The 24,079-nt window shown below is 38.7% G+C and overlaps 5 protein-coding genes across 5 annotated transcripts in view; 3 read left to right on the top strand and 2 right to left on the bottom strand.

The window, feature by feature from the left end:
• Positions 1-6,107, top strand: part of LOC133530446 (disintegrin and metalloproteinase domain-containing protein 10-like) — a 28,925-nt gene extending 22,818 nt beyond the window's left edge. The window contains exons 10-14 of the mRNA XM_061868358.1: positions 1,003-1,114; positions 3,336-3,485; positions 3,788-3,929; positions 4,611-4,774; positions 5,987-6,107. Of these exons, the coding sequence (XP_061724342.1) occupies positions 1,003-1,114; positions 3,336-3,485; positions 3,788-3,929; positions 4,611-4,774; positions 5,987-6,091 (673 nt within the window). The 3' untranslated portion in view covers positions 6,092-6,107. The remainder of the gene's footprint in view (positions 1-1,002; positions 1,115-3,335; positions 3,486-3,787; positions 3,930-4,610; positions 4,775-5,986) is intronic.
• Positions 6,108-8,676: 2,569 nt separating this feature from the next.
• LOC133530417 (bifunctional peptidase and (3S)-lysyl hydroxylase Jmjd7) lies at positions 8,677-17,034 on the bottom strand. The gene is made up of 7 exons (XM_061868327.1): positions 16,767-17,034; positions 16,540-16,690; positions 15,810-15,965; positions 12,351-12,517; positions 10,388-10,625; positions 10,130-10,305; positions 8,677-8,927 (listed from the first exon to the last, which is right to left on the bottom strand). The coding sequence occupies exons 1-7, from the start codon at positions 16,819-16,821 to the stop codon at positions 8,710-8,712; spliced, it is 1,161 nt and encodes a 386-aa protein (XP_061724311.1). The 5' UTR covers positions 16,822-17,034; the 3' UTR covers positions 8,677-8,709.
• Positions 17,035-17,059: 25 nt separating this feature from the next.
• Positions 17,060-22,861, bottom strand: LOC133530416 (uncharacterized). The gene is made up of 9 exons (XM_061868326.1): positions 22,520-22,861; positions 22,320-22,437; positions 21,742-21,901; positions 20,809-21,288; positions 18,809-19,114; positions 18,176-18,292; positions 17,956-18,073; positions 17,662-17,874; positions 17,060-17,272 (listed from the first exon to the last, which is right to left on the bottom strand). Exons 1-9 carry the CDS (start codon positions 22,680-22,682, stop codon positions 17,088-17,090), a joined length of 1,860 nt encoding a protein of 619 aa, XP_061724310.1. The 5' UTR covers positions 22,683-22,861; the 3' UTR covers positions 17,060-17,087.
• On the top strand, positions 19,679-20,808 carry LOC133530444 (splicing factor 3B subunit 5). The gene has a single exon (XM_061868356.1). The coding sequence runs from the start codon at positions 19,912-19,914 to the stop codon at positions 20,167-20,169; it is 258 nt and encodes an 85-aa protein (XP_061724340.1). The 5' UTR covers positions 19,679-19,911; the 3' UTR covers positions 20,170-20,808.
• Positions 22,862-23,026: 165 nt separating the features above from the next.
• The window catches only part of LOC133530442 (putative divalent cation/proton antiporter TMEM165), a 46,546-nt gene continuing 45,493 nt past the window's right edge, over positions 23,027-24,079 (top strand). The window contains exon 1 of the mRNA XM_061868354.1: positions 23,027-23,216. The gene's annotated coding sequence lies outside the window, so the exon portion shown is untranslated. The remainder of the gene's footprint in view (positions 23,217-24,079) is intronic.

The following is a 24,079-nucleotide window of genomic DNA, read 5'->3' as shown; positions in this document are numbered from 1 at the left end:
CAATATTGGATTTGTTCTCCTTAGTTTGTTAATTGTTTGTTTGGTAGTTTATGGTTAGTATTTATTTCAATATATGAATGTTAAACTTAAAATGATATCAAGTAGCAAAAATTGATACTGAACAATCTAACAATCAAAATAATAAACTGCTAAATTAGAACAAGTTTCATAAAAGCATCAAATTAAGTTGCAATAGGATGTATGTACTTTAACTCCTTAGTTTGATTCTTAAATGTATGTCTTCTGTTGTTAAAGTTCTGTTTTAAACCTCCAGAATTGCACTCCAATTAAATATTTAAAAGGAAGTTTAGCAATGCCTAAATATGTATTTACATTAAATATGGTTTGCTGCCGTTGGAGTTGATGGAATAGTCGATGCTGCAAAACTGCTAGTACCTCTCCTCATTTGAAGTAAGACATTGTAACACCTCATTTTAGAGAATGAGGTACTCATACAAACTCATTTTAAATTGATGTCCTACCCATCACTATATCGTGTCCTACCTACATACTTTTTTCAAAGTTGGGAAATGCATTGAAGCATGCCTTCTTACCCAGGGGAACCGTTTAATATTGTATAAATACGAAAACCGGCTGTGCGTCGTAGTGGAACGCCACAAGGTCGCTTTCAACATTCAACCGTGTGCGACGGAGGGACTTTTTACAGGATGAACAAGTCAATATCACTGTGAACCATTTTATTGGGGCAGCGCAAGAACTGTAGTTGTAGCCATCCTTCAGGGCCTATATCCAGCAGTTGACGTATTTCGGGTGATACTAACGTTGATATTTGAAGAATAACATCGAAACTAACGCTGGTCCCGAAGCTATGTTGAGTGGAGAGTTTACCAAAAAAAGATTGGGAACGGTCATACAATTAAATCGTGAAGCAAAAATTAGTCAATAGTCTACCGTGTACTGGATAACTTACAAGGTTTCTTTAGGCTTTTTAATATACGATATTAAGAATTAGCTGTTATTTATTGGTTTTTTTTCTTGCAGAACACTGCACAAAGGCGGTTGCGCCGTGGCACCGACGGCGGCCTGCCATCCTTCGCAAGGTCCGTGCTGCACGAGCAAGTGTCAGCACGCTAATCTTACAGAATTCGGCATTGTAAGTCCTCATCATTTGTAGGATACCTTCAATCAGCGAAATCTCACATTACGAGTAGGGTCTCAAATGTAGACTAGTGGCTCTGTAAGATGTCGACCTCGCGTAATAAATAAATAAAATAAAAAATAAAAATAAAAATCATTTATTTCGGACGACACAATCCATATTTTGTTAGTTCAAATATACTTAAATTACTATGTTAGTACCTAAACTAAGATGTTGGGAGGTCCAGTGCCTAATTAATGCACTGTCCCATCTCCCTGCCACGACGGCCAGGAGACTGTGGCGGCTGTCGCGCACCCTTCGGAGCGTCGCGGCGCAGCGCTTGCGCATCGTCGCGTGGAAACCGTCCACATGCGCGTCAGCGAACATGCCCGACGCACTGCAGTATCGCGGCAGCCGCAACAGTACCCTGAACGCGTCATTGTACTGTACACGCATGGCATTCATAGAACGCTGCGTGTATCTCGTCCACAGGCTGCAGGCGTACAGCGAAGTACAATACGCTCGAAAAAGTGTTATTTTAACTTGCGCTGTACACCTGCTGAACCTACGGGCGACCATATTAGCCCTAATAGCTAATGCCCTACGCTCGCGTTCGATGTCCGCGTCGTCACGCATATCGTCGGTGACCAAGTACCCAAGATACTTAAAGGAATAAACCCTCCTCAGTTGTACGCCATTCAAGCGAATGGGTGGGACGTATGATGGGCACTTGCTCCCCGCCTTAAAAACCATGTACTCACTTTTCGCGACATTATATCGTAAGTTATGTTTTTGGGCATAAGACTCGCCTTCTCAATTAGTATTCTTATACCACCGATCGATGGGCTCAACAGTACCATGTCATCGGCATAACTTATATTATTAAAGCACACCCTATCTATATGACAACCAACATGAGTACTGCTGAGCTCACCGATCAGGGCATCCATATACAAATTGAACAGCTTGGGTGAGGTCAACCCCCCCTGCCTCACCCCGCACTCGAGTCCGTACTCGTCGGACATCACGTCACCCCAACGCACACTATTTCTCTGGCCAGAGTACCAACACCTAAATATGCGTGTGAGTTCTCGAGGAAATTGCACATCGTCAAGTTTTTTCCAAAGTAAATTGTAATTAACAAGATCGAAGGCTTTACTAAGGTCTAAAAAACACGCATAAATAGGTGTTTTCCTACGCGTATAGTACTCGACAGCCTGCTTCAAACAAATAATAGCACTTTCGGTAGATAAGCCTGCACGGAAGCCGAACTGCGCGTCGTGCAATTTTAAATACCTATCCAATTGTACGTTGAGCAGGCCGTCGAGCACCCTCGCTACAATTGTTGCCAGAGAAATAGGTCTATAGTTAGCACTATCCGAAATGTCACCCGTCTTATTTTTGACAATAGGTATTACAATCGTTTTTGTCATAAGCGGCGGTAGGTAAGAGTGACATATGCATAGGTTATAAAACATTGCTAGTACTCGAGGCAGGTGGGGACCGGCACACTGCACGTGCTCGATGCTCAAGTGGTCGTGACCGGGAGATTTACCCCTTTTCATACCTTTTATTATTTGACTTACGTCGCTAATACTGAACCTGGTCTGTGACTCCCCGTCCAGTCCGCCAGCATCGAGCACCTGCTGCGGTTCGACCTCGCCGATGTCGGTGGAAGAGCACCTCACATTGAACTGTTCCATAAACACGTTAGCAATACACTTAGGATCCGAGATACCGTTAACGCTTACAGACAGACCAGGCCTAGACTCCATTCTTTTCGTGCTTTTCCAAAAGTTTTTAATCCCATGACTCCGCCATTTTGAAAATTGTGCAAAAACTGAATCGACAAAAATAATCCCTAATATTGAACCTACTCAATATTTATGAGAATCGATTGAGAAATGCGACCTGTATAGGAGAACAGCTAGCTGAAATTCGAAAGCATTTTTACTCAAACTCGGTCGCTCAGTCAGTTACCTACAACACCTACTCGTAAATTTTCGTGGTTTACAGAATTGTTCGAGATTAGGCCAAGAGTGTTTCTTTACGGATCCGTCTTGCCACTGTGGGCTGGGAGGGTCTTATCCTAATGGAATATGCTGATAAATGTTCACAATTAACAGGACTCTTTGAAATTAGACCGCCATAACGATTGGCGTTGGTGTGGATCCCTTCTGTCGTTGTGTCTCGACCACTATTTTAACGATGACTCATAGGTTTTCATGGTCAACAGGATTGTTCGAGATTAGGCCAAGAGTGTTCCTGTACGGATCCGTCCTGTAGTTGCGGGCTGGACGGGCGCTGTCTCAGCGACGGCAGCTGCCACGCCGCGGAGTGCGCAGCGCAGGGCCTGCGCGAGTGCCAATGCACCCCACATGCACTGGTATCCCCTTTATCTCCTAAAAGAGACCTCACACTAGCGTCTTTTAACCATGTATGACAACACTAATTATAGAGCACGACCTGATGTCCTAAGACAGATTTAATGCTGGAGAATCTTTGTTTGAGCATCCCATCAATCCGTTACGTTACTTCTTTAACTCTTCTGAAAATTCTAGAAAGCCGCTTTTCGATCTGATGTTCCAATGTTTTATTTTGCCAGTGTCGAACCAAAACGAGTAGCGTTTGTAAGCGATACTCTGTTGTAATCTTCGATGTGGTGGTTAATAGAAGATTATTGCATAGGGAGGCAGACTTCAAGAGGCCGGCATGTGTGGCGTTTGCTGCGAACTACCGGGCTCTATGCAGCGCTGCGTCACTGCTGAGATCGCTGCGCAAGTTCGTAAGATCAGTCCTCTAAAGTGGCTTCCCAACGACTACTCCGGCCGTGAGTTTGTATTCTGCACTCATATAGGCTAGCACACTCCAAAATCCCTGAACGGTGTGGCTTTTGCTGCGAGCTACCAGGTGTTATGCAGTGCTGCGTCACTGCTGAGATATTTCTCAGCTCGAGCCCGTAAGATCTGTCTTCTGAAATGGCTTCTTAACGACTATTCAGGCCGTGAGTTTTTTGTCAAACAATTAATAGGCTGGCGCACTCCTAGAAATCTGATACCTACCAGAAGCAACACAGCACTGTGTGACATGTAAGATCAGCCCGATGAGCCCGCTGCTCGCTTCGGTTTAGTGAGTATCTGCATTTAACTATTTACAGTATTTACCAACCTCTTGCAAAGCTAATTTAGCGCTCTGATTTTTTATTTACTTTCAGAGTTCTAATATTTTCCTTTACCCAAGTTGGCTCCTTAGAGTCTCCTGTTTCATGAACCACTCTCAAACACATCAACCTAATTAAGACATCCAGATCTAACCGAGAGCACACTCTTCTTTTTCCTTATGAGTGAAACAGCGTCAGCTAGGCTTTTTTAATTGATAAATAAATAACCTTAACAAACCTGAATAGAAACCAGAATTGACAATATATTAGGCATTAATACTTATTCAAATCTGTCGGGAACACCAGGCCAATTATTTTTTTCTGGTTGTCTGATAAACGCCATAATTTCAGCGAACCTAACCATAAGACTGTGCGAGGCGTGCCAACCGACGTTCATACGCGCGTGGCCTGTGGGCAGCTGGTGCGTGACGCAGAACGCCGTCGGTGTGTGCGAGATGACCGGCGTGTGCGTGGCGAGGGACCGGCCGCGGTCCAACCTGTACCCGGACACAGTGGTAACCTCTTGTATACCTAACGATAAGTGCCAGGCCGACCGTCGATCATACGCGCGTGGCTCGTTAGCAGCTGGTGTGTGACGCACAACGCCGTCGGTGTGTGCGAGATAAACAGCGTGTGCGTGGCGAGGGACCGGCCGCGGTCCAACCTGTACCCGGACACAGTGGTAACCTCTTGTATACCTAACGATAAGTGCCAGGCCGACCGTCGATCATACGCGCGTGGCTCGTTAGCAGCTGGTGTGTGACGCACAACGCCGTCGGTGTGTGCGAGATAAACAGCGTGTGCGTGGCGAGGGACCGGCCGCGGTCCAACCTGTACCCGGACACAGTGGTAACCTCTTGTATACCTAACGATAAGTGCCAGGCCGACCGTCGATCATACGCGCGTGGCTCGTTAGCAGCTGGTGTGTGACGCACAACGCCGTCGGTGTGTGCGAGATAAACAGCGTGTGCGTGGCGAGGGACCGGCCGCGGTCCAACCTGTACCCGGACACAGTGGTAACCTCTTGTATACCTAACGATAAGTGCCAGGCCGACCGTCGATCATACGCGCGTGGCTCGTTAGCAGCTGGTGTGTGACGCACAACGCCGTCGGTGTGTGCGAGATAAACAGCGTGTGCGTGGCGAGGGACCGGCCGCGGTCCAACCTGTACCCGGACACAGTGGTAACCTCTTGTATACCTAACGATAAGTGCCAGGCCGACCGTCGATCATACGCGCGTGGCTCGTTAGCAGCTGGTGTGTGACGCACAACGCCGTCGGTGTGTGCGAGATAAACAGCGTGTGCGTGGCGAGGGACCGGCCGCAGTCCAACCTGTACCCCAACACAGTGGTAAAAACCAAGAATGTACTTACGCACCGTCCTCCGACCGCGGGAAGGCCTTCGTGAGGGGGTATATGGAATTCGCAGTTTATTGACCCCTGCTCTAGAGTGTATAACATTTTTGGTTAGGTTAGCTCTCGTATTATACGTACTTCTCTCAGACACAGAAAGAAACAGGTTCGCTCATACTGCTGCTCTATACCCGACGTTCTGACGCAAGAGATAAAAGCGACGTAGACGGTCTTACCTGATAGGATAGACGGTCTTTCTCACATTTACCTTACTGATATCTATGGCTAGAATGTTACTGGTTTGCTTAATAGAACGTACGTAATTAATTGTATTGATTTGAATGTATATATAGTAAATACGCTATTTTTTTTCAGAAAGTCGCAATGATGAGGCAAAGAGACTCCAAGAATAAACATACACAGCTACAAATATCACCCTCACTTGTGTTCTGCCTATCGGTTTTCATAATGGTGAAATAAAAATATGACTTTATAACAGACGTTTTATTAAGAAAGCCTGAATGTGAAAACTATGCGAGATCACGCTGTCAGCGTGACAAGTTTCGTTATTACCAGAGCCCGGAATTTACGCGGCAAAACAAAGGACTGTCGCAATCTTGCTAGTTCCAGAAACATTTTTATCGATATCAAGTATCTTATACCTTTAAACGAGCAATTCTTGTATATATATATTATGTATATATATTTCTGTGATCTCGGAAACGGCTCTAACGATTTCGATGAAATTTGGTATATGGGGGTTTTTGGGGGTATACAATCGATCTAGATTAGTCTTATGTTTGGGAAAACGCGTGTTTTCGAGTTTTCATGCATTTTTCTTTCGACGCAGAATATGGTCGCTAATTTCGTGTTACCGGCCACTGTCCGTCTGGTCCAGCGGGTTAAGACGCGGACTGCTAAACGAGTGTTACGGGTTCGAATCTCGCCCGGTGACTAACTTTTGTTTTTTTTTTATATGTTCAAGTTTATATATAATTTTTTAATTTTTATTGTTTTAGACAAGTTTAATTTAGTAAAAAAATTTAGTTAAGATTATCACATATACACCACCATATTACAATAAATAGTTATAACCGAGCAAAGCTCGGTCGCCCAGGTACTTATTAATTTATTACCCATATTAAAAAAACATGCCGATATATTTACATTATTTTATAATCATTCGCGACAGTTAACTTCAGTTAAGGCTCCTCCCGCAAAATGCCGTAAAACTTACTCTGAACCATTTTTTTATATTTAATATGACACTTTCTGAGAAAAAGAAAGAAATGATATGGTTTTTCTGATAATCGATTTTAATTTAAATAAGTGAGCAAGAAAAATCTTGAAGTCACCCCTATTTCTTTCAGTTGTATCCTTATTACTACTGCAACTTTTATCGAAAATATATGAAACTTTACAATCTTTCTCACAAAACACTATAGAATGATTTGGTTTTCTTTCTTTTTGCAAATTCATAAAACTGTGCCTCAATTCCTAATAAAAAAAATAATCCTAATTCCCGCCTAGGTCCCTACTATTACCCCACTCTCGTCCGTAGTCAGTGCGGGGCAAGTCGTGTTGTTAGACGGACCTGTGCTGCGTTGCGCGCGCGAGCAAGCGAATTTCGAACGCATAGTTCTGCGCGCTCGATCTTTTACAGCGGGTGGTGCGGTGAGGGGTATAAGCTCCGTTCAGACGCCCAAGACCGTTGGCGTCTGGTGCAGCCTTTATGCAAAATATACAATAGACGTGGTGAGTTAAGACTTAACTATACATACTTTATCATATTAAGTAATAAAATAGTGATAAACGAAACTATTTACTCCCAGAGAATGTTGAGAAATTAATAATTATCTACTCCTATCACTATCACAAATAAAAATCTGCTGTGTGTACAGTCAGCCAAGAAAGTGGTTTACCACTTTTCGACTCTATTACTTGACAAATAGAGTCGAAAAGTGGTAAACCACTTTCTTGGCTGGCTGTGCCTACTGACGTGGATTCCGAAGAATAAATTGCATCTGTTTCTGTATGATTTTATACAAACCTCAAGTAATCTTTTTTATTTTTATTTGGTTGATCGTTTTTTCTTCTATTACACAACTATCCATATCGATAAAAAATGTTTGTAATACTGAGAGGCGAAAGAAGAGTGTCGTCTATTGTGCATTAACATGTCGAATACTGACACGTTTACCTATCTCCGTACAGCTCGATTCACGAAAGCTTGGGACGATTGGAAATATTTATTTGTATAACAGATTAACCAATAAAATTGTGACTCTGGCTGTATACCGACACGTGTGTCAATCATACAACAATGACAAATACCTATAATACGTTTCTTTCATTACATTCGTGCCGGCTTTCGTGAATCTGCCTGTACTTTGGTCAGAATCTGATGATGATATGCCCCCTCCCTTCAATCTTGAATAGGGGCGAGCGGGGCTAAGAGTGCTGATTTTCATAAAAATACCAAATTGAGCTATGAAAACAGTGTGAGAAAGATGTGGGGCTCGCGCTATATTAAAGAATGATTATTTGCGTTTCTGAATACTGTAGTTTTGTGCATTGTTAAACGGTTTTCTTACCGGAATATTTTTCATGACAATCGGTCGGAACGGACAACTAATCCCGCTATGGGTCTGGTTGTTCCGTCGTTTCAAATAGGGAGTTTTACGCGAAACTCTGCGTCCCTACGCGAGCGGATTCACACACGCTAAAATAGTGTATTACAGTACGTCGAAATATGTGACTATTTTTTATTACCTACTATCAACAGTTAATAAAAAAATATCTATATATATATATATATTATTCCGTGGGGTTAGTAGTGCCATCGTTTTTTTTTTTAACCATAACTACTATTCTACTATAAAGGCAGCAACTAAAACAGCTCCCGCAACGGCATAGTCTCCTGCAATTCGCAACAACCATCATACAAATCGCACCGTTGTTTACTTGCGTTCCTATACTCATCGGAACAACTTAATCCCGGCACTTTTAGCCCCACTCTCCCCTACAGCTAACTAGGAAGAGGTAGAACTCGCAAAAAAACAATATTATTTTTTAAGCATTTATTGATAATTTTTTACCTAGAACTTACACATCTTCTCTAACATCTTAAAATAACAATACTTGATATCGAAATCCATGTCGTACCAATAGTTGACCGCTATGCACCCATGACTTTGTGTGACATGGTGGAACCAGAGGCTGGGCAGGTATAAGCAGTCGCCCTTCTCTAGACTCACGCTGTATTTGTGGGCCTTCTTGAATTGGGGGTATTTCGTGTAATCGGGCTGCTTGGGATCTGAAATAAATTGCCTCATTTTTTTAGTGCATTTTAAAGTAGTATGAGTAAATATGAAACCGGGGTAAACTCCAAAATCGCAAAGAAAATTAGTACTAAACTACAAGAAAATATTCATTACTACACCAGCTTGTAAAACAAAGTCCCCTGACGCGTCTTTCTGTCTGCTACTGCTGCTAAAACTACGGAATAGATTTTGCGGTTCTTGGGAAAGGTTTATGTGTATAATTTGTTAAGGTTTTGTTTAAATTGATTGAACTACCCGTGCGAAGCCGGGGCGCGTCGCGAGTATTGCATAAGTTGGGTAAAGCCTAAGACAAATTCGTACTTCGAATCTAACCGCTGATGTAGATGATCCTGTACGGCTCCGTAGGTAACTTACGTTTCTACTACCATCAATACGTATTTGGTACAAGTAAGTCTTTAAGTATGATGTAAGTATTTATGTGACGGTAGATGGCGTGCAAATCAAATTTAATAAAATTGTCTCCTAAACAGTAATCATGAATTTCATGATCAATTTTGCTGGCTACTAACAGCAACTTTTAAATGACTATTAAGATTTACCATTGGTCAGTTAACAAGTAGTTAAATAGACATTAAATCCTACACAAATCCACACCAACCCAGTTTCACCTTCATCTTTTATCAGCACTATCTCCCAACCCTCACTGTACTGAAACTCGGCACTAGGGTAGCGGTGGTAAGGCACTAGAGGTAGGTCCGTGCGGGGTATTCAATTCAATTCAATTCAAATATACTTTATTCATGTAGGCCTAGCAACAAGCACTTATGAATAGTAAGACAGTATTACATATAATTATCTTAAGCTAATTATCAGAGCAATTTATTGATGTTGTAATTATTATTCCATATATAATACTAATGAATATAATTCATAGATCAAATTTAATACTAAAAATTTCACAAAATATAGTCATACAATTTTTTTTTATAAAAAATACTAGTCTAGATTGTTTCTAGAATAAATTCTAAATGTCATGAGTATGAGGATGAGTATGATGTGTATGAGGATGAACTCAAATACCTATCAACACAAATCCACGGCAACCCTTTCATCTTCATCTTTAACCGGCACTATCTCCCAACCCTCACTGTACTGAAACTCTGCTCTAGAGTAGCGGTGGTAGGGTACTAGAGGCAGGTCCGTGGGGGGTATGAGGATGAACTCATATACATACCTACACAAATCCACGGCAACCCAGTTTCATCTTCATCTTTAACCGGCACTATCTTCCAACCCTCACTGTACTGAAACTCTGCTCTAGAGTAGCGGTGGTAGGGTACTAGAGGCAGGTCCGTGGGGGGTATGAGGATGAACTCATATACATACCTACACAAATCCACGGCAACCCAGTTTCATCTTCATCTTTAACCGGCACTATCTTCCAACCCTCACTGTACTGAAATTCTGCTCTAGGGTAGCGGTGGTAGGGTACTAGAGGCAGGTCCGTGGGGGGTATGAGGATGAACTCATATACATACCTACACAAATCCACGGCAACCCAGTTTCATCTTCATCTTTAACCGGCACTATCTTCCAACCCTCACTGTACTGAAACTCTGCTCTAGGGTAGCGGTGGTAGGGTACTAGAGGCAGATCCGTGGGGGGTATGAGGATGAACTCCTTGAAACCGTCTATCACGCAGTAGATGTTCTCGTATGGGTCTTTGTGCACTGAAAGTTAAATAAGTAAGTTTTTATCAAAATTTTCATTTTTTCCTTTAAAATAAGTAGTCCCCGATATTCTTAGGTTACTCTGTTCCAACAGTAATAACTGTAAATACAAGAAATAGCAATACATTTGGAGTTTGTACTAATAACAGTTAAAGCGCAAATTCACTTCAGCGATTCAGCTCCACTTCCCCACACATTCAAAATCATTCTATTGAACCCAAACTCAATGGTTGTTACAACAACTAACATTTACTATGGTTAATATTGTAACCAGTCTTTCATAAGTATACCAAATTCTAGGCATATTAAATGGGAAGATTTGATTAATTTGACTCAACATATAGGTATCGCCAGGAGAGTTGAGGTGAATGACTCACACAAGTCACACAGTATTGAATGAATTGATGAGTGAAGGTGACTTAAGCGCACGATATTAAGCTATAAAAAAAAACAACGGGTTGCACTCCGGGTGTGCCGGCAGAAGTGAAAACTTGAATATTAACGTTGTGCATTTTTGATATTTTGGCATGTTTAGGGATTTTTTTTGCACGAATTGCTTTAATTATCAGTATAAAAGTACTATCATTTATGTGTTAAAATACAATATTCATTAATTGCGCTATCGTACACAAACATGACAATTTATATTACATTAAAAATTTAACACTTCAAAACTACATATTACAATTATTTAACATTTAAAAGTTTATCTCTGAGAAAAATCAACTTCCATCCATAATTTCAACGACTCTTACACCATCATCATTACTAGAACCATCATGGAGTTTTTTCGATCAGGTCAAGTGTCCGTCTTACGAATTTTCAATCTGACGAATCTGTCAGTCACGTGACCTGTCGCGATATTTAACATTTTTTCCCTTTGAGCAGCACAGGGAAGTGAGACGGCATTCATACTATTTCCCCTCAGCCAAAGCATAGGTACAACTGTGCCTATGGCGGTGCATGTTGTGACTCGTCCGTGCACAAAAAGAGATCGAGGTGTGCAAGATTTGTCTTTGACGTGTGTCATTTTCTATGTATTTGTCATTACAAATTGGATTTTGTATGTAGTGAGACTAGTGAGTGAGAAGTGCGACTGTGTGCACGTTTCCCCCCGCAAAAAATGGCAGAAAGATTTATACGGTAAGATATCACTTAGGCTCCTCCCTTCCGACGTGTCGAAAGCCGGTGTTGTTCGAAGTATTTTCCCCATAACAAAAAGTACACAACGCCGCTAAAGAAGTTTTCACTTGAAAATTGAAGAAACTTTGTGGTCCATCTTGCAGTTGGCGGTTCAATTTACTATCGATACCTACAAAAAAGAATACTAATTTGAAAATTTCGCTGCCGTTAAATGATTTTATTGTTGTGTGCCAGACTTGCCCATTAACTCTCGTGCCCATTACCACAGTCTAACAAACAGTACAGTCATTCGACGAAGCCATCTAGACAGGGCAATCGTGCGGGGTGCGAGGGGCAAGGGGTGGATCGCGCGCACCCGAGCTGCAAACATCGCCATTGTTAGTAGCTCGGTACTACTTACAGGGCTACCCATATTCATTTATCCAGCTGTCCTTTTAGGCAGTTAAAGTCTGTGACAACCCTACTGTGTTCTCATTGAGACTCGGCATTTACGCAAACATCAAAGGCGTTACTTTTTACACTGTGCCATTTCTAACCTGGCAGGTGAAATAAGCTTGTAAAATATGAAAAATCATTCCTTACTTGATGTGACAGCCCTGTCATCTCCCATCCAAAAGTTGACAGCGTCCGGTGACCTGTTGAATGCCTCGCTGGCAAAGGGTATTTCTGATTGTATGTCACAGAGTAGCTCTTTGAAATCTTCTGTTAGATTGGAGTTCTGTTTCTGTATGTACGGTATATAATTTTCTCTGTAGAAAAAACATTTGTAGTATTAGTTTATGGAATCAAGGCTACATGGGACAGCTTTTGCGTTGCGTTTAGGTGCAACGCATAGCTTGCTCCTTAGTTGCCTATCAGGTTGAAAAGTAGGTATTTTAATTTTTTTTCTGTTTTATTAATGAGGGATATTTAAAGGAATTTTCTCTCTCTTTCGATTTTCAATTTGAGAGTTTTGGTTTTCATCATCAAATATAGTTTATTTAAATACGTAAATGTTTTCATTCAGAAGGAACACTGCTATAATAAACAGACTTAGGGTAAATGGCTATTGACTAGGTGAGTTTATGTAAATCTTTATTTAACACATTGAGTGCTGGGAACATGCTTGGCGGGTTCTTTGTTTGTAGGCACTTTCCTCTACAAAGTGGGAAAACGCTAGGATCGGCTACAAGCAAATCATTCAAGAACTATTTTTATTTAAATTTAGAAATTAGAAGAGTCATTACTCAATTAAGTAAAGAACTAAGAACGAATATGCGAAAAGACAGGAAAGATCATAGACTACGGACTTTGGAGAACCTAATAGAAAAAACCGGAGGAACTAAAAAAGCCATGAAACTACTACAAGGAAAGGAGCAATGGATACCCAAACTAAAAAATTCTTTCGGCAAAGACAAAACTAAAAGACCAGACATTATAAGTACTGCCACAGATTACTATAGCGACTTATACTCAAAAAAATCATCAACTGAACAAATTGAATTACCTGACTCGGACAAAGTACCATCGATTATGCAAAGCGAAGTCGAAAAAGCAATCAGCACTCAAAAGAGAGACAAAGCATTAGGCCCTGATAATATATCAAATGAAGCGATACTTGAAACAAAAGAGATCATTACACCACTCCTGACTAAAATCTTCAACATTATCCTGGAAACAGAAAAGATACCAAAATCATGGACAGTATTCTCAATTAAACTATTACACAAAAAGGGCAACAGAGATGACATAGGAAATTATAGGCCTATAAGCTTAATGTCAAATATGTATAAAGTATTTTCGAAAATTATTCTAAACCGTATTACCAAAACTTTAGACGAAAATCAACCGAGAGAACAGGCAGGCTTTAGAAACAACTACTCTACAGTGGATCACATACACGTAGCTAGACAGATAGCAGAAAAATGCAAAGAATATAACATTCATTATCACTGTTGCTTCGTAGACTATTGCAAGGCGTTTGATTCACTCGACCACTCAAAAATCTGGAAAGCTTTGCTAAATCAGGGTGTCGAGCACTAGTACATAAGGATAATTAAGAACATCTACACAGGCACCACAGCAAGAATTAAATTGGAAAAGGAAGGCTGTGACATAAATATACAAAGAGGAGTAAGACAGGGCGACCCTTTATCACCCAAATTATTCACAGCAGTTTTAGAGGAAGTATTTCGGAATTTTGATTGGTCAAATAACGGCTTAAATATAAACGGCGAGAAACTAACCCATTTGAGATTCGCGGACGACATAGTGGTCTTCGCGAGTACAGCAAGAGAGTTACAGCAAATGCTCATAGAACTGAATACAGCTAGTAAAGCAGTCGGACTCTCTATGAATCTCCAGAAGACTAAAGCAATGACCAGGGGTCGGACAAAAAGTGCGAATGACGTCAAACCACTTATAGGATGATTTCAAATAGTATTTTTGATTTTCATAAACAATTATCACGTATCATTTATCAATCTCTTTATTGACCTCTTTATTAAACGATATCGCCACTTGAAATGAGTAAGTACGTTTTTGACTGACACATTGTCAATCAGATGAACAGTCAGCGTCAAATACTTCGTAGCAGTCAAAGTGGCCAAATAGTTCGGTACACCATACTAAATATATGGTGTACCGAACTATTTGGCTACTTTGACTGCTACGAAGTATTTGACGCTGACTGAACAATAAATTGACTTCGTTATTGTTTAGCTATTGTATCCTCACGATTATATTTAGCTAAAATTTATATTTACTAATATATAAGAAAACGCTCTAAAATGTCATCTTTACTCGAATATTGTGGCAATTTTCCGTTTTTGGAGGTACGTGACAAACGCGTATACTGCTAATCTTACCTACTGTTCCCACTTTTGACTATTAAACCTATTTATCTGAGGATCCCACAGACTTGTTCTAACTAATTTCAAATAATTATACCTTATGGTAACAAGTTTCGTGAAATTTATTTTATTCACTACATCACCCTACCACCTGTATTATTAATTCCATGGATTTACGATTATTTTGTTACTTCATTAATACTACTTTGTTACTACATGTCACACGGAAGTTTAAATACAAACTCAAACATCATCCTGTGTGCAAGATTAAGTACGTCATTTTTACGTCATCCGCACTTTTTGTCCGACCCCTGGCAATGACTACTAATAGTATGGAGGCCACAGAGATAAAAATAGATGACAACACCATTGAGTATGTAACAGAATATATATATTTAGGTCAACTAATATCCAACCATGACTCAACAACAAAGGAAATAGACAGAAGAATTGGAAACGCGTGGAAGAGATACTGGTCTCTTAAAGAGGTCATGAAAAATAGTCAAACAAGTATGCACATCAAAAGAAAACTCTTCAATACATGCATTCTACCAATTTTCACATACGGCTGCCAGACATGGGCACTCACCAAAGCACAATGTAAAAGGTTGAGTATAACTCAGAGAGCCATGGAAAGAAGCATCTTAAAGAGAAGAAGAATTGACAAAATAAGTAACAAGGATTTAAGAGACAAAACAGGATTTACTGATGTGACATACAAAACAAAACAACTGAAATGGAAGTGGGCTGGATATACTATTAGAGGAGGAGATAAATGGAGCAAAATTGTAACACTATGGCATCCTAGAGGACATAAAAGAAACAGAGGTAGGCAATTTAAAAGATGGTCCGATGAAATAGAAGACATGGCTGGAAGGACTAAAATATGGACCAGATTAGTGCAAAATAAGGAAGAGTGGAGAAGATTGGGGGAGGCCTTTGCCCAAAGGCACACAGAATCGGTTATCGTAGATTAAGGAAAAACTATAGATACAGTATAAAAAATGTATTTCTGATATGAGGCTATAAATAAATAAATAAATAAATAAATAAATTTATTTAAATTTAGTTTCTGCCTGCGGCTATCGGGAATATATAAAGTCTCATACAATATATCACTTGACCACCACGTTGCACATATTATGCATGTGTTTACCCATATCTTTGGATGGCCCTACATTTACATCATAAGAATGGAATTTCTGTTTACCTTTTCTGTTCTAAGCAATCTAAAAACTCCGTCATTGTCATATCCACTTCAAATGGCATGACAAAATATTCGTTCCCCTCATCATTGGTGGTGATGCCATCAGCGAGACCATTGGGGGTGACGGCCACTGTCACCTTTTTATCTGGCATTGTTTTCCTGGAAATTAAATTTAAAGAAATAAGTTGATAATCAATAGCGAGGTCACAGTTATGAAGTAAATCACATTAGGCAGGTAAAATTGGCCCAAAGAAGGAACTATTCATTGTTATTTTCTCATTTAAAAAAAAAACAGTGATATAGACTTAGGGTAAAAGGCTATTTACAAGGTCTGTTTATGTAAATGTTCTCAGCTATTTTTAACACATTGAGTGCTGGGAACCCACTTGGTGGGTTCTCTGTTTATAGTCGCTTTCCCCTACTAAGCAGAAAAGAAAAAAGTTGACACTTGATAATCAATAAAGAAATAAGTTGATAATCATTAGTGAGATCAAAGTTATGAAGTAAATCACATTTCAGGCAGGTAAAATTGGCCAATTCATTGTTATTTTCTAATTTCTACTTGTTCCCATAACAGGGATAATCCCAAAATATCGTAAAATATCTTTACCAGAAATACACTAATTATACAGAATCATGCCCAAACCACTTGAGTACCGAACACCCTAAATTCTTAATTTCATCTAACAACATTTTTTTAACCGTTTTGAAAGGTTTAAAAGAATATGCTTACCTAAAATAATCAGCATTCCACTTGTTTGCAGCCGGCCAGGAAGCACAGCCTCCTCTGATGATAACTGGTATATTCTTTGAAACATATTCTCTGAAAAACTCTAGAGGCTCTAATGCCCGTGTTTCAGGCAGACTCTCGCCCAAATATAGATCTAAAATACGAAAGTCTTATCATGAAAATCTACTGCTAAAATAACTTCTTACTTTTTATATAATATAAACTATTACCTGACGACTCCTCATGAAGGACGTTGAAAGCATCAGTAATAATACTATTAGTCATGACTTGCCTTAATTTGCTTTAAAACATAATAACATTAAAATTTATTTAAGTAATTTTACATACATTTAATTTTATTAACATGTAAACATAACCTAAAAACTGCATTGACACTATTGACAGGAGATTGACAGCAATTTTTTTTATATAGGAACTAGTTTGGATTCTTGTAAAATAAATTATTTTTAATATTTTCTGTAAGAAATATAGTCACCACACTAATGACATTTAAATTCAAAGCTTTAAGTATGAATTTATGATATACATTATTAAATATATTTCATAGGCATGGGTTTCTTCAAGATTCCCTTGATTGGTTGTTCATAGGAATCAGTGAAAGCTTCTTTTCCTTTCTGTGCTTCACTCGGAGGAGCTACAGTTTCGTTGGGAGATGGTAGTGTTCTATTCCAAATATTGCGTGGCATAAAGTTGCTGGTAGCGTCGACCACGGTCACTAAAACATGTATAAGTCATATTTTAAAGTTACAGCTTCAGACGTGGTCCGGACCATGAACTTGGTTGGGTCCGAGGCCTGGGGGCCTACCGCGAAAAGAGAAATTCGCAAATTGCGGGGAAATTTCTCTATTACTCTCACTAAGACGTAATTAGAGTGACAGAAAAAAATGCCCGCAATTGACGAACTTCGATTTTCGCGGTTATAGCCCTGTTTGATCGAGTGGAAGGTGGTTCGACATATGTCCGTTAGGACGCAGTTTTAAGTGATCTAAGGTCACGATCCGGAACGCTCGTCTGTTACAGCTTTTAGTTTGGTACAGTAGGGATCATGCAATAAAATATTTCTCTTTTTCTAACAAAATTGCGAAATAAAAATATAAAACTAACCATTCGATTTTCGATTCGTTTCCGTCTCAGCAATAGTGATGGCGCTATGAGCTCGTGGTCCCGGCAACATATTAAGTTCGAGGAATTCATCTGCGCCTTGTTGTGTCATACTGATTTTATTCTTTTCATGCATTTGACGTAGTCGCAGCGCTTTATCAAAACTTCGGAGGAAAGTTTTGGATGTAGTGTGCAAAACCACAGTATCTAAGACCCCTGAGAATAAGATCACATTATTGGTAAACTTAAGAAATCTAATAGGTAACTGAGCTGCATTGTAATGCATCAAAGGCTTACGCAGTTGTGAACATCTTGCTATGATTGTTTCCTTATATCGATGTTTTTTGGTCATTGGATTGCCTAAGAAATTCACATCCACTAGTGATATCAATGTGCAAAGACTATCCGCGACGTCCTGAAAGTAATCGTTAACGTCATTTAATGTAGTTTCTCGTAGGCTTATTAACAATCTTTTCAGTATTTTGATCTTTTTTTCTTTAAATACAAAGGCGCTCACGGAAAAATCATTTAGGTTATTCTTCTTAGCTATCAGGACTTCCAATCGGCGGAGTGGTTTAGCCCATGCAACATCTGTGAGCTTGTTCTCTGATACATTCAAAATTCGCAGTGATGACTGAAAAAAACATAAAATATATATAACTTATAAAAAAAACGTTAATGTAAAGTAGGCTGATAAATTATTCCAGAAACTATCGGTCATCAAACAAAAACTAACTCCCTAGTGACCTTAGTTATGAAATGGTTATGAATAACTACAGTTTGATCAGAATAAGAAAATGACTTGGTTGGCCGAGTAATAGAAGGGAGATCATTTCTAGGCCCATTTCTCAAACGGTAATACCTATTAATAATTATTCTTATACCGTTCTAATATTTAAACCGTATTAAATAACTACTGGTTTCAAAGAATACTGTATAAAACAACACGCTTATAAAATTTAAATCTATAATAGACAGACGTACCAGACCGTGACCTTGGTCCGGTCCGAGGCCTGTTTGATCGTGTGGAAAGTAGTCCGCCGTACGTCCGTCAATGATGCAACCATAAGTGAGACCGAGAAAAAAATATGCTGACTGGATCAAGGTCGCGGTCCGGTACGTCCGTCTGTTATGGATTTTACTGGCATACCCCAATGGCTATCATTGTTCTGGGGTCAAAGCACAGCCCGTCCGGGTTGTTGGTATCTTGCTTCTCTATATGAAGTTCTTCCAAAAACTTCAGAGTTTCTAACTTCTCAACCACACTAATCCTGTTATGGCTCAAATATAGCTTCTTTAATTTGTGAAGTTTTTCAAGGCCTTGGATCTTGTTTATTTGATTCCATTGAAGATGTAAATGAGTTAAATTGTATAAAAGATCTAGGTTCTCAATCGTTGTTATCTGATTGCTGTGATAGTAAGCATATACAATATGCGTTGGATTTTTTGGTTTGGGCTGCATACAAATAAATCATGTTAATTTAAGTAACTACCAGAAATAAAGAAAATAAAAGGGCGTATCCAGCTTTATATTCAGGAGAAGGCGTCTTATGGTCAAAATCAAGGTATTTTTTTCGCAAACAAAACATATTTATGTTATGCTAGACGCAGCCCAAGGCCCAGGAATCCGCCCTTGACTGTATATATTCACGAATGCATTAAGAATTGTAATGATAATGACTTACTATTTCAGTGAGGCATTTCTCGTGCAAAAATAGATGTGTCACCCTTTTTTGATTTTCTAGCTTTTTACGAAGAATTTTTTTTCGCTTGTTTTCGAAGGTCTTCTTCATTTTGCTTTAATTCTGTTAATTTGGATTTCCGATCAAAAGCTTTTAACATTTTAAATAATTGAAATGTCTTAGAAATGTAAACATAAATCTATCAACAAAGAGAATCCTATCAATCGATTGAGTTTGAAAATAGCGCCGTTTCCATGGTAATTTTGGTATTGCCAGCTCTCACGATAGTATTAAATTTATAATATATGCAATCATACTGGAATCCGTAATTGACAACGCTGTCAATCCATAAAAAAAGTACCAGTAGTTGTTTTGTTTTACTTCTTTGGTTTGCTGTGCAGTGTAGCTTGAATGAGATTTATATTTTAGCACAGTATCATCTTTTTCGTCATTTTATACTTACCGACACTTATAATTGACGTTATAAAGTAAATATAACGTTGGAGTTATCCCGAATAGAAGTGTTTTATCAAACAGATTCATAACCTAAAAATACCCAAGCCTTGTTAAAATGGGTGAAAGATATAATATCCACAGTCAACTAGAGCATCTTCAAAGCAAATACATCGGTACCGGTCACGCTGACACCACGAAGTACGAATGGTTAACAAACCAGCACAGGGATTCCTGCTGCAGTTACATGGGACATCCAGATTTGCTGAGCTACTTCGCGATTGTAGAAAATGAGTCTAAAGCTCGCGTGAAGTTCAACTTGATGGAGAAAATGCTGCAGCCGTGCGGCCCGCCGCCGGAGAAGCCTGAAGATTAATTCTAAGTGTGCACTAAGCTGTTCTTTTAAATGTTCTGTTCAGTTTGGATTGATTTTTTAAATTGTTTAATAGTGAAAATGTTATGCTAAATATAAATGACATGATTGTTACTTCTCAGTGCCAATCACGAGAAATTAGTTTTGAATACAATTAGTTTCAGTATGTTCATGAAAAGAAGAGTATACTCCCATGTTAACACATTCACTGCCAGACAAAAAACGGCTCACTACCCCAGAAACCGGTGGTCTATAGCTGCATACAAGCATCTGAACAAAGTTCACAAGCGCCCACTAGGTGGGTTCCCGGCAGTGAATGTGTTAAAGGCACACTTACAATCCGCTGGTGTTGTGGGCGACAGTAATTGTATACCATCAGGCGATTTGTCTGCTTGTTTGCCTCCTTTATCATAAAAAAACAATTACATACACATACACACAATTATTAATAAGGTATATTATGCACAATTATTGTGTAGAATTTTTCTGTATAATTGTGGACATATTTTGCAATTTTTGTTGAACTGATACCACTTATTTAACTTAAGTGTATAAAAGAACAGTTCTGAAAAAACAGCTTTTAATTAAACCTATCATAAGTATTCATAAGGATATTTTGAATAAAACACTGTCTAAACTTCATCCAGCGTTTAATAATGATTTCCACTCCTCCATCTTCACATTCAATGATTCTTCCCTCTTCTTAGCTTCCTCCTTTAAAACTGCTTGTTGTTTCAAACGGTTCACAACATTTACAACAAGAATCTTCTGTATATTCGGAACAATTCTATCACACTCTTTTTCTAAAATCTCTATAGCATTTGTTGTACATTCTACATCCATAGAACCCGTTAATCTAAAGTCCGATATCTGTTTTAATCCGGATAACATAGACATGGTCACCGTTCCATGGTTAGAGTTGTTTCCTGGACTCATTATGGCTACATGCTCTTCAGCCTCGGTGGGATCTATGAATGTCTTGTCTCCGATGACAGCTAAGGAGCAAGCAGTGATTATATCATACATGGGGACTGCAGCGTCTCCTAATGCTAGGCCTGCTGCATTGATGGCTGCAGCTAGGCAGGCTCCGTCATGTTCCAAAATATAGATGAAGACATCAATCTGAAAGGAACCCATGACTTTGTCACTTAATCATGACACATAAAGAATACATATTAAGTGAAGATCACTCAGATACAGGCAACTATCAGTTGTTTCAACTGCCTGCATGATTAATAAATAATAATAATAATAAGCAAGGCTGATTCTTCAGCTCTGATTTAATAAATGGATTAAGGTCTCTAAAACACCATCTACAAGCTCTTTTGTAGCTTTGTATCATACACATATATCACTAATGTAGAGCAGAAAGAGTGAAATCTTACTTTCCGACTGCCTCAGTAAAGTATGTATTCAAATATTAGTTCTTGCCCTATCACAGTCTACCCAGCAATAATTTTTATACACTTATGCCCACATTTACATTAAAGTATTTTATTTTTATTATCTAGTCATTGTAAAATTAAAAAGATTGTGTTGTTTACTTTTAACTGCACACAAGGTTATAGTCATTACCTGGTAATTAGGAAACAAATGCCTGCAGACTGCTGGCTCCAATGCCTGTCTCAGAGCTACGGACAATGCCTTCTCTTCAGTGTCTGGCGCGTGCGGTCTGCGTTCGCGGGGACACGAGAATGGAGCAAACTTGACTTCACAGTACAATTGTCCAAGTTGGCTGTTGAACATGGTAATTTAAAGTCAATATTAAAGAATACACATCTAAGTTGGTTACAATAAGATATTAAAATAAAGCATAAGTGTTCTCTAAGTCACAAACTAAAATTGAACTAATTAAAAATAACACTTAGAAAGAACCATTTCTGGGGACTCTGAGCTAGATCAGATAAAGATAGTTTATTATTAAAGTAGGCATATTACAATGCGCTTATGAAGGTCTTTTATCTGCACTGGCTCTAACCCTACACCTCTGACTTAAATCCCCCCTCAATTAGAGGAGGGTATCCCAATATGGGATCGGCAAAAAACTTGGTGGGACAACATTACATCTTACAATTGACATGCATTAAATAAGAAAAAATACAATTTAAATTACTATACAATTCATGCAATGTTATCATAGGTGAACAACAAACCTGAACTCATTCTGATGGGGTATTTCTCTTGGGTCAAATACAGAACATACAACTTTAGTTTTCTTCAATTCTACATATGCTGACCCTTTTGCTTGCGATACCATGTCTGTCCTCGCAACTGAAAGAAAACTGTCAATTAGCTTAACACTTTTTCAAGGAATATTTACTCATTCAAGATAGTAAACACGTACAAAACATACACATGCTTCGCGCTTCGGATAGAGCGCGCCCATCTTTCCGTGATCCTTTTTCGTTTATTAAATCTTTGTGCAGTTCGTCGTAGGTTTTGAAATAGTCTTTTGTGAAACGTTTGTAGGATACACTGTCTTCTGGGCCATTAAATCTCCGATAGTCTAGAGGCATTTTGGTTTATTTTAGGGGTTATAATAAAAGTTGTTGACTGTGGTGACCGTCCGTCACCGTTGTCCGTCACTTTGAAGCGTTTTGCTATTGCTACTAGCACAACCTAAACGTTGAAAACGTTTAGTTTACTTAACTTTTGTTGCTCGGCAGTTTGAAAGCTATTATAGTATTCAAATATCAATTGGTATTTTTATTTAGATTCTATTCATTTCAGTAGCTACTACTATGAAATATTGGAATATAACTAAGTCGACATTGATTTATTATGATTCCTTGAAATGAGAATTGCATTATTTGCTTGAAATGGACCTTGCCAAGTGCCAACATCAACATCAAAACGGATCTTCTGTCATGTCAATTTAGGAAACGCAAACGCGATGTGTTCCGTGTTCCTGAAAATGTGTGTTTTCATGTGATATCCAGTTATTACTTTTATATTAATAATCACGTAATGTGACAATAGTATAACCGTTTTAGAAATATAGTATTATTGATCTAACAAGAGATCTGAAGACTAGTTACGCTGAAGATAAGGTAAGCAGGCAATCACCACATTCACTAAATACCGGTGACGTTTCAAGGATTGTAAAAAATGTTACTTTCCCACTGAAAGCAATGTATTAAGCTGCTGCTATGACAACTTGCAGTACCCTAGAACTAATAACTTAAGTATTTGTTATATTTAGTCATCTCCTTTTCCAAGGTAAATCCGAAGTAATATCATAACTTGTAACACTCAATTATCCTCATTTATCACTATTTTCCAGCTATTTGCCTTGTCTTGATCAGCCCTTTTTATAATTCCCTACATTGTTAAGTAATAACATAAGTATCATAATACATGTTTTATGTATGTCACTCGTTATCAAACAATGTATTGTACACTGGTATGTGGTATACTAAATGTAAATTTATGATATGTAAGTCATTTTTAGCACCCTTTGTCAAAACTTGTAACTCATCATAATTTAATAATAATCAATAAGGAAACCTCTCTATGAAGTAACTGCTGCTCATTTAGTATTAAACTGTGACATGGAATAGCCAGCAATTTAAAGGTACTTGTAGATTTTAAGTGTGATATAATTATTTATTTAATCTTTAAAGTATATATTTTTTAGTTATGCATGGTGGTACAGTGGTGGACTTGGACTTTATCATTTACCCTTTATTTCTTAACATTTTTTATTGCAAGAATTAAAAAACTAAAAAAAAAAACACTGCATGTTATGAAGCATTGTCTGACACAATGTACAATTATTGTATTAATAATTGTTATGTAAACTTATAAAGAAGACTTATAGGATTATCTTATGATTATCCATCTCGATTGTAAATAGAATGATTATCACATGCACTTGTAAAGCAAAGTTTCAACAGACTTATATCAACTGGGA

This window comes from Cydia pomonella, chromosome 22, assembly GCF_033807575.1.
Source record: "Cydia pomonella isolate Wapato2018A chromosome 22, ilCydPomo1, whole genome shotgun sequence".
NCBI classification, from domain to species: Eukaryota; Metazoa; Arthropoda; class Insecta; order Lepidoptera; family Tortricidae; genus Cydia; species Cydia pomonella.
The sequence above is the reverse complement of the archived record's forward strand: the minus strand, read 5'-3'. Positions and strand labels throughout refer to the sequence as shown.